Source organism: Trachurus japonicus, chromosome 21 (genome assembly GCF_045865225.1).
Source record: "Trachurus japonicus isolate A0001 chromosome 21, Traja_1.0".
Lineage (NCBI taxonomy): Eukaryota > Metazoa > Chordata > Actinopteri > Carangiformes > Carangidae > Trachurus > Trachurus japonicus.
In genome coordinates, this window is record NC_140927.1 from 7115914 (window position 1) to 7132043 (window position 16130).

Genomic DNA, 16130 nt, shown 5'->3' on the forward strand with positions numbered 1-16130 from the left:
AAAACAAATTAACACACTCTGCAGCAGTCGCCCTAGACTACCGCCTCTCGCTTGCTCCTCTGATCCTTTAAGTGACCTACTGTGCTCCACTACTCTCGGTCAATAGCGAACGCACCCAAAATATTTAGGGCTACAAACCCCGGGCCTCGCACCCTTGTGGGGGATTCTCAATCCCCCTCCCGGACGACCCAGTCAGACTCCCCGAACCCCGGACTGCCCTCACGCACGGGTCTGCGATCACCAGTTACAGTGTCACGTCGCGTGAGCGTCCTTGTCAGGCCTAGAGTCCCGGATCCAGTCCAGGGTATAAACCAAAAAAAAGAAAGAAAAAAAAAATATATCAAACTTACCCAGAGGGATCCCAAACATTCCCAGAGACTGGTTACAGCCTCCACCGCGGTTCACCACGATCTCTTTTCCCAGATTCTCCTTTACTCTACAGACAATGATCCAGATACAAAAGCCAACTGTCAATTTTGTTTTAAACCCAATGTGCAGATGTTTGGTCAAACAGGGATCTGCTTCCCCTTTGTTTAGTCGAGGCCTCGCAGTTGTCCTTGTGCCTGGGTTGTCTGAGTCAAAGAACTCAAAGCTGAGATAAATCAAATTGTCCTGTTGTTTTTTTTTTTTTTTTCCCAAAATCCTGCCTTCATCACGTCAGGGTCACCATTTGAAGAGTTCTAAAACTTGAACTCGCGTGTTCGTTTGATGAAGTACGCAGGAGACGTTCAGTTACAAAATTTTAGATATTTATTTATAAAAGAATCAACTAGGAAAAGAGATCGTGTACAGAGCTCCGGACCAGACTAAGTTTCCCTGACCAACATGCCGCAGCAGCATCAGTTCACGAAGTCCGATGCTGTCTACTGTCCCTGCCCGGTTTTATAGTTACTGATTACACAAATGCAAGATATGATGTAATTGATGTAATGTGAATCCTCATTGGCTGGAGTCCGTACGCCATGACCTCGTGTCTGACCCCAATCTCATGCTTGGTGCTGATCAGCTGTTGATAGCTCCTATTAAACAAGGGACAAGAGAAAGAGAAAAGGACAAGACACGCAACCCCCCGCATTCGTCAGCGTTCCCCTGCGTCAGCTGACTATCACAGTTACACTAGGTACGAAGACCAGATATCCCAATTGTTTATCAAACAACCAGTACACTCAGTCCCTGTGTGTAACTGCTACTTCCCCTGTCATGTGTATGTCATTCTCTGGGCTGTAAGAGCAAAACACAGTAATTACACCAATTATAGAAAAGTTGATTACATGCTTCATTATTAAACTGATTGTCACAAGCTTATCATATGTCTAAGGCAAATGTCAATATCCCAAACATTATAGCAATATACGATTTTGGGGTAAATATCACAACAGTTGCCAATCATGAGGTCCAGGGTTGTGGACATGTTTCTTATTTATACTACTGCTCTAAGATTTAAATGCACTGGAGCAGCAGAGAAAAGCAAAGCTCTTGAATGATTTGTATCCATCATTTCTTGTCCTGCGCTGCCCACTATTGGACGTCACTGGCAGAATTAACCTCCCCTCCCCCGCCTTCAATTGGTTACAGGTGTTTGTTATCTCCTTGATTACTCGTACCAGTTTGCAGCACATCATCACATTACAATGAATGACAACAGTCTTGAAAGCAGTGTGCTCTCTGTAGCCGAGTGGCAGAGTAAAGGTTTAGTGCTCATGAGGTCGTGGGTTCAATTCCTGTCTCAGTCATTTCACATCGTTGCTTGACTTTTGATTACAATTATTCAGCTGTCATTGGACAGCCTTTGATTCCTCATAGTATAAAGCTCATTGTAACTCAGGTCTTCTGTGGCCATATGGTTAGTGTGTTAGGTTACTACTCATGAAGTTGTGGGTTCAATTCCTTCCTTGGACATGTTTCTTGTATGCCATTCCGCATGTCTTTGTCAATTTATTCTGCTAATTCAGCATGGTTCAGCAATGGCTTTCAGCATTCACACGCATGTTCCATTGCTGTTTCTAGTTAATCTTCACATACATATTTCCAAGGCAATTTAGAGAATTACTTCACAATATGATAGAGAGAAACATTTATTTATTTGTTTATTTCGGGCATGTCAATTAAATCATCATCATCACACTTCATTTTAGTTCAAATAATACAATGCACATGGCCGAAAGGGAAAGCGGGAGAAGCTAAAGCTTATCTAGTCCCGCCCCATAACCCACAGAATAAAATCTTCATCATAATCTTATCTAACCTGACAACAGAGAGGAGCGTCTACCAGGATGACCAAGTTACGAGTAATATTGTTTATTCTGTAGAAACACAGAAATCAATCAATAAATAAATAAATACAGACATTAATAAATAAACAAATACATGTAAAAAGTGCTGAAGTAAATATATAATTAACTGCACAAATATAAATGTGAAATTACATAAATGACATTCTTGATTATCCAAATATATCTCCTTTATTTATTAACAAAATCATTGATTGTACTGTATGGACAGTTATATCATGCTTGTCTATCAGAATACAACTTATGTGAAAGAGGAAAGGTACTTATTTTTATAAGATAGAAATAAGTGTTTCTTTGAAGGTAGATTTCTAGCACTGCTTTGACATCACAGTTAAAAGTTTGTTATTGCCTTGTCAACAGGTCAACGGTCTGTGTGGGGAGGATGGCCAGTTGGTCAGGCTGAGGGCTGACCTGAGCCTTCTCAACACCAGCAACTACAACCTGCAGGGCAGACTGACAACCATCAGCCTCACACCTGGTACGATACTGTGTGTGTGTGTGTGTGTGTGTCAGGACAGTGGGGGCGTGTCCGCTGCAGGCAAAGAAACCACGCCCACTGCATAAGAACTAGGCCTGTAGCCTACAACGTCTCTGATACAACCTAAAAATGTACGTGTTGTCATGAAGTAAAGAATCACAGCAATCACTTATATAGAGTGTTTGGTCTGAAACACGGGTCTGTCAGTCACTCTGCTCTGCTGTAAGCCGAGGAGAAAACTTTCCTTGTATCCTACAACCTTTATCCAATGAGGAGAGAGAACGGCATAAAGGGGCGGTCCTTCTGTGTGTGCAGCCAAGGGATGCGCGTGAATGTGGTGACGTAGGGACGAGGACCAGTAGATCCATGACGAGGGCGGGGACTGCTAACTCCATCGGCTGACAGGAAGTTAGCCAAAACCACCGGATCGCTTACTTCTGCTTTAAGAAGTAAACACAAGTTGGATGTAGCTACTCTGCTCTCCGTCTCATCATTGTTATCGCCCGACATAAGACATAACACAACATGGTGTCAGTGTGGGATCTGTAAACTCAGAGAAGACGAACTAAACCTGAAAAAAAAAGAAGAAGAAGAGAACAAGGGAAACATGCAAGGAGCAGCAGCCGCACAGGTAGCCCCGCCGCTAGCTCCACAGCTAGCCCCACCAGGCAAGTTCGACTTCACGGACGCTAATGAATGGCCGAGATGGATGAAACGCTTCGAACGCTACAGAATGGCATCAGGACTGGACAAGCAATCGGAGAAGTTTCAGGTGAACACTTTTATGTATGTGGCTGGTGACGACGCTGAAGATATCTTGAATGTACTACCTCTGACGGACGCAGAGAAAAAGTCATACAAGCGTGCCACGGAAAGCTTTCAATGCGCACTGTGTCAGCAAGCGGAACGTCATATTTGAAAGAGCATGCTTCAACAGACGGAGCCAGGAGCCTGGTGAGAGTGTGGAGTCTTTCATAACTGCAGTACACACGCTGGCTGAACACTGTGAATTCGGCGCCTTGAGAGAACAGTTAATAAGGGGCCGTATAGTTGTAGGCAGGGTTCAAAATTAGCGGTCGCCAGTCGCCAGTGGCGACTAGCTTTGATGCTTTGGCGAGTAAAGGAAGCCGGCTGACTGGTCACTCTGGCGAGTGAAAAAAATCAAACTACTTCGTTGTTGTTACTGTTCCTCCCGACCCGGCTGTGACGCTTGGGTTGTGAGCCGGTGTCGTGCAGATCTTAAAGCTCACAACATGCCGTATAGCAATGATTTGTGACCGATTACAACGCTGGCGGCGCACGTGTGTATTTAACATGGATCAATTATAGATGTGCATCACCTGTAATAACGGCGCTGCAATAAAAAAATAAAAAGACGTGGCAGCTCTCCTGCAGCTCCACAGAGGAGCTGTCAGAGGAGCTCTGCTGTTCCTCTCTCTTCAGTCTGGTGTTTGGCTGCACTTTCAATAAGAAAAGTTCCATATGAGCGCGATCAGCAGAGACAGAGCACAATGGATGTGGCATTGATCAGATATCGCAGCGCACATGTTTATTTAACGGCAAAAAAACATCGCTCCGATTTTTTTTTTTTTTTTTTGCCGTTTTTTTTGCCGTTAAATAAACGTGTGCTGCGATATCTGATCAATGCCACATGCATTGCCGTTTGCCGTTTTTTTGCCGTTTTTTGCTCACTGGCCAGTTGGCCAGTGAGCAAAAAAGTTAAGTTTGAACCCTGGTTGTAGGCATACGAGATGCTAGGCTATCAGAAAGCTTACAGTTACCAGTTACAGTTCACCGGAGGTAAATGTCATAATATTTTTTTGTTGAGGGGTGGGTCCACTAAAAAAAAAAAGGTCAGCGAGGGGGGGTCATTCAACTTTTTGTCTGGAGGACACTGCAATGCCCACCAAAAACAAAACAAAAACGGGACATTTCAAAGCTGCAAGCACTGATGACAATGAGAGCAATGGCCCCCAAATCACAACGTTATTTTATATTGCTCTGGTCTGCCCTGAGTGGGTTTCGAACCCGGGTCTCCCGCACCGCAGGCGACGATGCTAACCGCTTCGCCAAGAACTAAATGAAAATTTTGCAGGCGGGTTAGCACGTCTTTTATCGGTGAGTGAGTTTAACTTCAGTATTGTACCCCCCTCGGTTTTAGCGTCCAGCAGTTTAGCGGCTAATTCAACTGCAGTGATAACTGTACCGGAGACAACTTCATGAACTACATTTCAACAACTTAATGAACTACATTTGAGGAATAGACGGCAGCTTTTACCTGACAGGAGACCAACGCTTGAGCTACGGTAGCTAACAGTTAGCTGGTTTTATCTACTTTCTCTCTCTCTCTCCCTCTCTTTCTTACACACGCAGGCACGCACGCACACACACACACACACACACACACACACACACAGCCCAGGTTGTCTGGGTTCCAGGGTGCCATTCCGAAGGGCCGCCACTCCGAACGTTTACTTTAATTTGTCGGAATGCCGACCCTTAATTATTTATGGGAAAAGGGTGCCATTACGAACCTGAAAGAAAGGGTGCCATTCCGAACCTGAAAAAATCTTGAATGGTTTACGGCACGGAGTGAATAAGCCTAATTGCGGTGGTAGCGTAGTGGTCAGAGCATCTGCTTTTGACGCGGTGGATCAGGGTTCGACTCCCGGGGAAGATACATATTAACTGCGATTTTATTGGCCTCTACCTAACCTTTTTACTAAACTTAACCAACTCCTTTCTACATTGCCTAAACCTAACCAAAGCAGAGAGCAAGGACATTTATTTTCAGCAGGAGTGCCGCAGCTGCATCAGACTATGGATGTAATGCATCAGACTCGCACCTGGGTGAAACTTTGGAGGCGGAGGGGGAGGGGGAGGGGGAGGGGCCGGTCGGGCGCTGTCCCCGCGGCGCGTCGTGTCAAGCCGGGCAGGAAGTCAAACCATGAGAGAATCCGGTCAATTTTCAAAATAAAACACATTCGGAACGGCGGCCCCTCGGGAAGTTCGAAATGACGGACCTTCGGGAATTTTCGGACTGGCAGACCGTCGGAATGGCGGTCCTTCGGAATGGCGGTCGCCCCCCGGTTGTCTGTCATCTGTCGTAAACCTTGTAATAATACATTGTTGAGTGCAGTTCACATTATTGTTGCTTCGGTTTGAGTGTGGATTAATCGTTAATGGCTTGTTGTGTAATGTGAGCTGGTCCAAAATCGCGATTATGTTATTGATGAGTTGGGTTTTAATAACAGCTGATAAATGGCATGGATTGATGAGAAGGTGTTGCACACATGGTTGTCAAAATGAAATAATGTAGTGTCACGCGCTACGTGATGCGATGTCACGTGTCGATGGCTGGGGGGGGGGGGGCGGTCATGTATCTTTTGATAAGGCTTAATGCAGGGTCATGTTAAAATTTACTGACTCCTACAGGGGGGTCATGTAAAAAAAAAAAAAAAGTCCCGTGAATCCCTCCGGTGGCACTGATGATAAATAACGAACAGTCCCTAAACAGAGTGCAGCAGTGAAAAAAAACAACAGCCAGTGCTGAGAGGGACAGAGCAAGCAACTGGACAAGCAACTGGACAAGTGGAAGTCATTTATAAAAAGAATAGCAGGGGACAAAAAGGGACAAAAGAGAAAAGTGACACACAGTCTTCAGGATGTGGCAGATGTGGAAATTCAAAGAAACACCTGTGGAAAGACTGCCTTGCCCGTGATGCAGAGTGTAGGAAATGTCACAAAAAAGGACATTTTGCAAAGAAATGCAGATCAGGCTGCATTGTTCATGACATTACACAGGTGCAAATGGAAAGTAACGAAAAGGAGGACTTTGCTTTCTTAGGAGAAATGCGCTCAAAAGAAGCCAATGAGTGGACTGAAATGCTACAGTTGAATGGGGATTTTTTCAATTTATTTATTTATTTGATTAGGACATTGCATATTAATCAACATGTCAGCCAGAGCGTCAATGTAAATATGCCGGAGTTAGCATAGTTGCTAATTCACATCCGTTGTCCTAAGCCACCACACCAGGCACCACACCATATGCTTTGTCTGCCCCACGTCGAGTTCCCCTCCCACTACGCGACAAGGTGAGGACAGAACTGGATCGGGTGGAGGCTATGGGGGTGATATCTAAAGTCACACGACCCACCTCATGGTGTGCTGGCCTCGTGGTGGTGCCGAAACCAAAATCAAAGGAAAGACTCAGACTGTGTGTAGACCTGACAAACCTGAACACGTGGGTCCAGTGGGAGAGACATATCCTGCCAAATGTGGATCACTCACTAGCGATGCTGACAGGAGCAAAGATCTTCACCAAATTCGACGCCACGTCAGGGTTTTGGCAGATCCCCCTGACCGAAGACAGTGCTCTCCTGACCACTTTCATCACTCCATTCGGCCGCTATTGTTTCAACAGGCTGCCGTTTGGAATATCCTCAGCCCCAGAACACTTTCAGCGTCGGATGACACAACTTCATGAGGGCTGTGAGGGCATGGTGTGTCATGCTGACGACATTTTGGTGTATGGCAAAGATCAGAATGAACATGATACTAGACTGCACCAGGTGCTGATGAGACTTAGTGAGGAGGGGCTGACTTTGAATAAGGAAAAGTGTGAATTCGCCAAAAGCAAACTCATGTTTCTTGGACACAGCCTCTCGACAGAAGGAGTGAAACCCGACCCAGGCAAAGTCAAAGCCATACTGGACATGCCAGAGCCCACCTGCGTTGCTGATGTCAGACGAGTGATGGGCATGGCTAACTACCTGGGCAAGTTCCTGCCTCACCTCTCCTCATATATACAGCCCCTAACAATTCTTCAGTCAGAGAAGACAGAATGGTGCTGGGGGACACCACAGCAGAAAGCTTTTCAGAAGCTAAAATCAGAACTGAGTTCACCCTGGAGAGTCCTGGCCGTATACTCACCATATGCAGAGACGTGTGTGTCGGCTGATGCATCGTCGTTCGGGATCGGAGCGGTTTTGATCCAGAAACAGCCAGAGAGTGAAGACTGGAAACCGGTGGTGTTTATCTCCAGACAGCTATCTGATGCTGAGAAACACTATGAACTAGAAACTAGAAACACTCAAATCGAGAAGGAGGCACTGGCAGCAACCTGGGCATGTGAACGGCTGCAATCGTACCTGCTAGGTATGAGCTTCACAATCGAGACTGATCACAAACCCTTGGGGCTCTACTTTCGTAAACTAGCGCAGGCGCAGCGGATAAGGCCTGCGCTCCGCGTTCGCTTCGCCAACGAGGCGTGTCCAGGAGCAGTTTGCAATTTTCTTTCGAAGCGCAGTGGGGCGCATCCTGCCTACTTCCCTCCCACCGGCGCAAATGGCATAGAGGGAGGAGAGAAGGCGTGGAGTGGGTTTGACACAGCCGAGTCAGATCTTCACCAATCAAATGAGCTCCTCTCCTCGCCTTTAAATCCGCCGCGCGCGCGAGGCGGACGTTTGATTTCACCGTGGAAGAGGGAGGCAAGACCTCACAGGCAGTTCCAGGCACATTTAAATGGAATTAATAATCACAATAACCCCTATTTGAATCAGCACATACAGATTACAGCATACACATTCAGCACATCTATATCGATTGTCCCGTCACACTGATGACAGATCAAAGGCTGCACAGATGAAAGATGAGGATGGATTACTGCTGTGTTGACACTACACACTGTGCCATTGCGATTATCTGATATATTTATTTATTTACTTATTGATTTATTGAGCTGCATCGTCACGCGACCATAACAAATAAAACTGAAAACAAATAAACTATCATCTCTCAAAGCAAGTGAGACGGGAGGAAACTGATGTTCTGGTCCGGTCCAAGCTCGCAGTGTCCGGTCGCGCGAACAGACCTCACGGGCTGATGATGCAAAAGTAGTCTGGGAGGGAGGAGGTTATGATGTTATCCAGGTTTGCTCTGACATATTGAGAGCTGTTGCCCAGTAAAAAAAAACAAAAAACAAAACACACACACCCCTTTTCCATTAATAAAGACACTCATATTTAGTAACCTATATTTAAACACGTGTGCACAGATCACAACATAAACAAACAGCTGTGCGTAAAGGAGGCATCACGAGCGTCTCTCTTTTTCTTTTTTCTTTAGAATTTACCTGAGAGGGGAGATGTGAATATCTGCTCACTATGATGCCGAGGCTGATTGTGGTTTGCTGTGAGAGATGATAGTTTATTTGTTTCCAGTTTTATTTGTTTTGGTCGCGTGACGATGCGCGCTGGCCCCTAATAAATCAATAAGTAAATAAATAAATAAATAAATAAATAGCTGATCATCGCAACCGGCACAGTGTGTAGTGTCAACACCTGCTCTTGGGACATCCACGGCTGCTTTTTTGTCTCAGTCCCTCCCTGGTTTCATCTGTGTTAATTCAGTCAGGCTGAGTTTCCATTACGCAAGCCTTTGATCTGTCATCAGTGTGACGGGACAATCTATATAGATATACGTGTATGTGCTGATTCAGATACAATAAATAGGGGTTATTGTGATGATTATTATTATTATTATTATTATTATTATTATTATTAATTGCATTTAAATGTGCTTGGAACTGTGGAAACCTGCCTGTGAGGTCTTGGTGATGTGTGCGCACTGCGAGCTGGGCAGTCAAAATACCAGTCCGCTGGCTGCGCTGCGCCTTGCGCTGAGATTAGACCAGGTTGGAGCTGGCGAGCTTTCGGCGCACTCTCCGCGCGGTCTATCTGCAACAAATTGTCACTGCGCCACGGTGAATCTGTCGACACCTCCCCCTGCTGCGCGACCACTCCCATCTCGGCGCACAGCAGTCTGCCAATTTACCGAATCCGCTGCGCACCTTGTTGCACTGGAGGAAAATGCCGCTGCGCCAGCTGCGCCAGGGCTCGCCTCGCTTTGGAGCTCCCCTGAGTTGCGCCCCCCTGAGTTGCGCCAGGAAAATAGGGCCCTTGGTCTCTTTGCTGAGCTCCAAAGCGCTGGATGAGCTTCCTCCTCGTGTCTTGAGATTTCGACAAAGACTGTTGAAGTTCACATACAACATTGTACACGTGCCAGGAAAGCAGCTCATCATGGCGGACACACTGTCACGAGCTCCGGTGGGTCACACAGCCACACAGTCTCTTCCAGCCACTGAAGCAAGGCTGCAACAGCTAGCAGAGAAGCAGAAAGATGACCCTGTCTGCAGTACATTGAGACAGTACTGTCAAACAAAGTGGCCTGACAGAGCTCACTTGCCACCTGATATCGGTATGTGAGAAATTACCTGTCCATGGCTAGAGACCTTCTCTTAAAGGGACAGAGGATCGTCATCCCCAGCTCCTTAAAAGATGACATGCTTGACATCCTCCACCAGGGTCACCAAGGGATATGAAAGTGTCGAGCCAGGGCCCGTCAGTCAGTCTGGTGGCCAGGGCTCTCAACTGAAATAAAGAGAAAAGTGGGAAACTGTCCCATATGCATCAAACACAGGACCACACAGAGGGAGCCTCTGTTGACAACCCCTATACCTGAGAGACCGTGGCAACACGTTGGAACGGATTTATTCATCTGGGACAAGAAAACCTAGCTTTTACTGTAGGGCAGGCAGGATTTTTTAAGTATATTTTTTGGGGCTTTTTTCATACCTTTATTTGACAGTACAGTCGAGAGAGACAGGAAATGGGGAGGCAGAGAGAGGAGAGAGGAGAGAGGATTCGAACCGGTGGCGCCTGCACGAGGACTACAGTATAGCCTCAACACATGGGCCGCCTGCTTAACGCACTGCATCACCCAGCACCCCAGGCAGGCAGGAGATTTTAACAACAGCATATAAATCACCGATTGAATCTGTCCTGACCTTCATCATCACATCCTGGTTCACATTCACCCCCGGATCATCAAACAATCATGTAAAATAACTGGAAAAACTCAAACTCTGCTATCAGAACTCCATAACTAAGCAGTCCCCTTGTCAAGAAAAACATTTAATTCATTCCCACAGCCATACATCCCACATTCTAAACAAAAACTGAACAACTCAAATGCACCACAACACTGATTACGTTGTCAGCACTTTAGTCCGTATGCAGTATACCTGTGTTTTTCTTTCTTATAGCATTAATGCCAGATTCTAGTGTGGCATAAACTGTGAACTTTTTTCTTGTCTGTAACAACATCTATTGCACGTCTGTCCGTCCTGGGTGAGGGATCCCTCCTCTGTTGCTCACCCTGAGGTTTCTCCGATTTTTCCCTGTTAAAAGGGTTTCCATGGATGGAACTGTTTGTAAAAACGGGCTATACAAATAAAATTGCCTTGCCTTGCCTTGCCTTGCCTTGCCTTGCCATATGTACATATAAGCAATATTCTTATGTGTTTCTTTAGGACCTCCTGGTTCTCCGGGCAGAGATGGAAATACTGGGCCACCAGGAGAGAAGGGCTACAAAGGTGGGGCGCATGACGTCTGTCCGACTACCCATTTCTCCGACCATACATTTCTTTATTTTTGCGTCCATTAGTCCTACCTCCCATTTCTCCGACTTAAGTAGCCCTAACACCTTAACACTGTAGAATGGGTAGTCAGAGAAATGAGCCGTCGGACTTTTGGGCAGTTGGACTGACGTATGCTCCCCACAAAGGTGAGTCACCCTTCGTTGCTTCCTCACTTCACATTTAGTGTTTCACTTAGAGGCCAGGAAGCAGCTGCACTGGCTTTCTGTTCAACGCCACCTTAAAAATGTGCTTCTCACAACTAAGTCACAACCTGCACCTATGCATATCTCTAATCTGCTCTACCTTGCACACCTGCCCATCAGTGACGTGCGGTGAGCTCTAGGACAGGGTAGGCAGGCGGGGCGGGGGGTCAGGTCGGCACATCAGCTCACATACATACATTAGATTATCCCTCACTTATTAAAATACAACTCATCAATAACAGGATCACGCTATTGGTGCACCGCTCACAACACCCAACAAACTGTTAAAGGGATAGTTCACCCTAGAATGATATTTCGCTCATTATCTACTCACCCTCATGTTGACTAAGGGCTGGAAGAAGTGTCAGAGTCCTCCGTCCCTTCTCTGAGTTACAGGGGGTCTTGGTGTAGCAGTGCATGTCCATATAACGGTTGTAAAGGGACACCAGAGCTCTTCGTAAAAAAACACACACAAAAAAACATCCAAATACCTCCATGCTGCTCGTATGTAATGTCCGTCTTGTGCTGAAGCCCCAAATTGCGTAATTGGCCCGAAAAAAATTAAATAAGTCTATATTTTAAGCTTGTTTGTAGCGGAAGCTTCTCAAAGCTCCTCTTCCTGGTCCGTCCAAATCTCGCGTGATTTGCGCCGGCGTCAGTGCGGTTACTGCGAATCACGCAAGATTTGGACGGACTAGGAAGAGGAGCTTTGAGAAGCTTCCGCTACAAACAAGCTTAAAATATAGACTTATTTAATTTTTTTCGGGACAATTACGCAATTTGGGGCTTCAGCACAAGACGGACATTACATACGAGCAGCATGGAGGTATTTGGATGTTTTTTTGTGTGTGTTTTTTTACGAAGAGCTCTGGTGTCCCTTTACAACCGTTATATGGACATGCACTGCTACGCTGAGACCCCCTGTAACTCAGAGAAGGGACGGAGGACTCTGAAACTTCTCCCAGCCCTTAGTCAACATGAGGGTGAGTAGATAATGAGCGAAATATCATTCTAGGGTGAACTATCCCTTTAACAATTAATCCACACTCAAACTGAAGCAACAATAATGTTAACTGTACTCAACAAGCTATTATTACAAGGTTTACAACAGACAACCTGGGCTGTGTGTGTGCGTGCGTGTCTAAGAAAGAGAGGGAGAGAGAGAAAGTAGTATAACCTGCTAACTGTTAGCTATGTAGCTCAGGTGGGGATCATCCCTATGTTCCCCAGGTCCTATGTTCCCCGGGTCCTATGTTCCCCACTTTGTATGGGACAGGGGAACATAGGACCCTTTTTCTAAAAAAGGGTCCTATGTTCCCCGCTTTTCCCCAAAAGGGTTCTATGTTCCCCTCTGTGTCCAGACAGGGGAACATAGGACCCTTTTTTAGAAAAAGGGTCCTATGTTCCCCACTTTTCCCCAAAAGGACCCGGGGAACATGCAGTTTTGTACACATACCTGGAAGTGGAGTTGTGAGTGACTTGGCATATTTTTGCCTATTTTTGAGTGAGAAGTTGAGTTGTGACTTTGAGTGAAAAATGTAGGCTAATTGAGCTTTAAACCCTGAAAGGACGCAGTAAACACACTATCCATGCATCCTAGGTACGCACAACACATTAAGTGTTAAAATCATTACCAGGGCAAGAAACCTTAGCAGAAAAAATGAGGACTGAAGTTGGTTTTCATCAAAAAGCAAAATCATTATGGGGTGGTGCGTGGCGCAGTGGGTAAAGTGGCCGCCCCATGTAGAGGCTATAGTCCTCAACGGCCCCAGTTCGAATCCCGTGTCGGGCAGCCCTTTCCTGCATGTCATTCCCCCTCTCTCTCCCTCCCCCTTTCCTGTCCATCTCTACTGATCTATCACATAAAGGCCAAAAATATACTTAAAAAAAAAAAGCAAAATCATTATGTACATTACAGGTCCACTTGATGTTCATAGTAGGGGTTTCACCGAATAGTCGAATATTCAAATATATACGCTGTGAGTCATAGTCGAGTATTCGCCTTTTCCTTTTTTTTCTTTTTTCAAAAGCCCGGTGCTGTAATTTTTTTTTACAGTCTATGGCTGTAATATAGCCGTGGAATGGCATCTACATTAATGCTCTACAGCAGATATGCAGCAGGGGGCGCTGTGGGCGTGTGTGAGACTAGTAGTGCTTGTGGTTCCCAGAATGCATTGCGGCCGGTGAAGCCAAAGCAGCTAAAAGCTGCTAAATCAAAGCAGCTAAAAGTTACCGTGGTAGCACTGTAAATATGTCACTTTTTAAATAGTTTTTCATGAGAGAAAGTAGCCGTTTCGATCCTTAATGTGCGGTTAGTTTATCCAAATGACGCCTGTTTGGACATTTACAGCCTCCCGGGAGCAGCGAGTCACCCTCCCCAGGCTGCAGAGCTGGTCGGCCGTCTGACGTCTGTGACGACGATCGCTGATTAACGTACCCACAGGTTTTAGAGGGTTACCGCCAGCTAGTTAAATTATTTTTTAGGAGATAAATGTTGTTCTCATTGATGAAATCTAACAACTGTATCAGCAACATTAGTTTGAATGAAAAGTGAAGCTTCAGGTGTGTAATGTATTGGACAGAACAGCTGCGCTGTTACCCGGGGCTCTGTACAAAAATCATTTACATTTATATTAATAAATAAATGTTTTACAATCAGTCAACATGACATTTTATTTCTAAATTCTATAGCATGTAACAACGACCGAAGGTGGATATATGGCTATTTAGAGCGGAGGAGTGTCCGACGCAGCTCTGTTTATGACCGGCAGATAAAAAAATATTTATTTTAGAACGTGTTGAAATGAATAGCAAATAATAGTGAGACTTCCTAATGTATAAAATATTAAATACATGTAAATGCTTATCCACAATGGATGACAGCAAATACATTGTGTATTTATGACAGAAGCAAACAGTGTAGGGTTATGGCTGGCAGCTGAGGTGCCGTATGGATTAGGAAAAAAAAAATCTGGCGAATATTCGACTATTCGTCGACTCTTGGGAAGTATTCGGCGAATACTAAAATCCAGTATTCGTCAATGCCCTAGTTCATAGTCAATGTCTTCACTACACAGTCAGTCTACAAATGTGGTTATATTGGCTGATGGGGAGGCTCCGTTTTAAAGGAGGTGGATGAAAGCTGTCCGCTCTTAAAAGAGCATTTCCATCTGTGGGTTTTTTATATACAGTTGTTTTAAAACCATTTTCTTCTCTTGTAATCAGAATGCCGAGATCATTAATTTCCTTTATTTTAAACGACATAGTAAATTTTAGGGATTGATTACAAGTGTTAATCCATTGAAAGAATTCATTCAGATCTTGTTCACTTCCAGTCCACAACAAAAAAATATCATGCACATAACATCTCCATATTCTGATGTGGGACAAGAAAGGATTTGTGGGACCAAAAACCATATCTTGTTCGAATAAACCAATAAATAAACCAGCATAATTAGGAGCCATCCGACTTCGAAAATAGTCACTCTCGAATATGAAAAAATTCCTAGTGAGGACCAGTTTAGCTAAGTCTCTAACACAGTGTGAAAAAGGTAAAGACTGTGGAGCAAGTCGGTGCTTGTAGCCCATCTTCATGGGGAATACAGGTGTATAGGTTTTCACATCCAGAGTGACCATGATAACCTCACCATCAACACTGTCCATGTTCTTAAAGGATAATTACCCCCCCACCCCAGGTAGACCTATAGTGGTCTCAATAGGGTCACTTAACAGAAAAAATGTCTACCTATGTAGACTCTTTGTTAAAACCCCATGTTTTCTCTCTTCCATCGTATGTAAGAGACTCTATAGATATGATAAATACTCTTAAAGGATCATTTCCGTTTTTTACAATCTGGACCATATTTCTAGCATAAAATACGATCATTTACTCACCCAGATAACTTTGGAAGTCGTTCTGACAAAATTAGATCCAGCCGAGAGCCGTGTATCCGTATAATGGAGTCTACAGGGCAGCAGAATGCAGCCTCTAAATAACACATTATCTGCTGCGAAACTCGTTCATTTCACCAATATGTTGTTATGACAGGCTAGTGCTATTCCCCTCCGAGCCCGTGGTGGCATGTTATCAACATCCGGGGTCTGTAGGTTGACCTACTAACCTCTGATCTGGATGATGTCATCTCCGACCGCTGCCTGGCTCATTCTGATAATAATCATTCCGCTTTGGCATTCAGGTCCATTTTTATCTCAGCTTTAGTGAGTCCAGGTTGAGGAGAGGAAGCCTGTGGAAGCTGAACTTAATCCAGCTGCTCATTTTGTTTCTGACAAGTCAGAAACACATAGAAACGAACCGTAGCATTAGCAGTAGCAACAAGCCGCGCCGGGCAGCTGTCGGAGATTACATCATCCAGGTCAGAGGTCAGTAGGTCAACCTATAGACCCCGGATGTTGATAACATGCCACCACGGGCTCGGAGGGGAATAGCACTAGCCTGTCATAACAAAATATTGGTGAAATGAACGAATTTCGCAGCAGATAATGTGTTATTTAGAGGCTGCATTGCACTGCCCCGTGTACTCACATTATACGGATACACGGCTCTCGGCTGGATCTAATTTCGTCGGAATGACTTCCAAAGTTATCTGGGTGAGTAAATGATCGTATTTTATGCTAGAAATAAGGTCCAGATTGTAAAAAACGGAAATTATCCTTTA

General features: G+C 45.1%; 1 protein-coding gene across 1 annotated transcript in view; it reads left to right on the plus strand.

Moving 5' to 3' along the window:
- marco (macrophage receptor with collagenous structure) overlaps nt 1–16130 on the plus strand; it is a 69930-nt gene that overhangs the window by 27107 nt on the left and 26693 nt on the right. Inside the window, exons 4-5 of the mRNA XM_085764682.1 lie at nt 2652–2769; nt 11144–11206. Coding sequence (XP_085620808.1) covers nt 2652–2769; nt 11144–11206 — 181 coding nt within the window. The remainder of the gene's footprint in view (nt 1–2651; nt 2770–11143; nt 11207–16130) is intronic.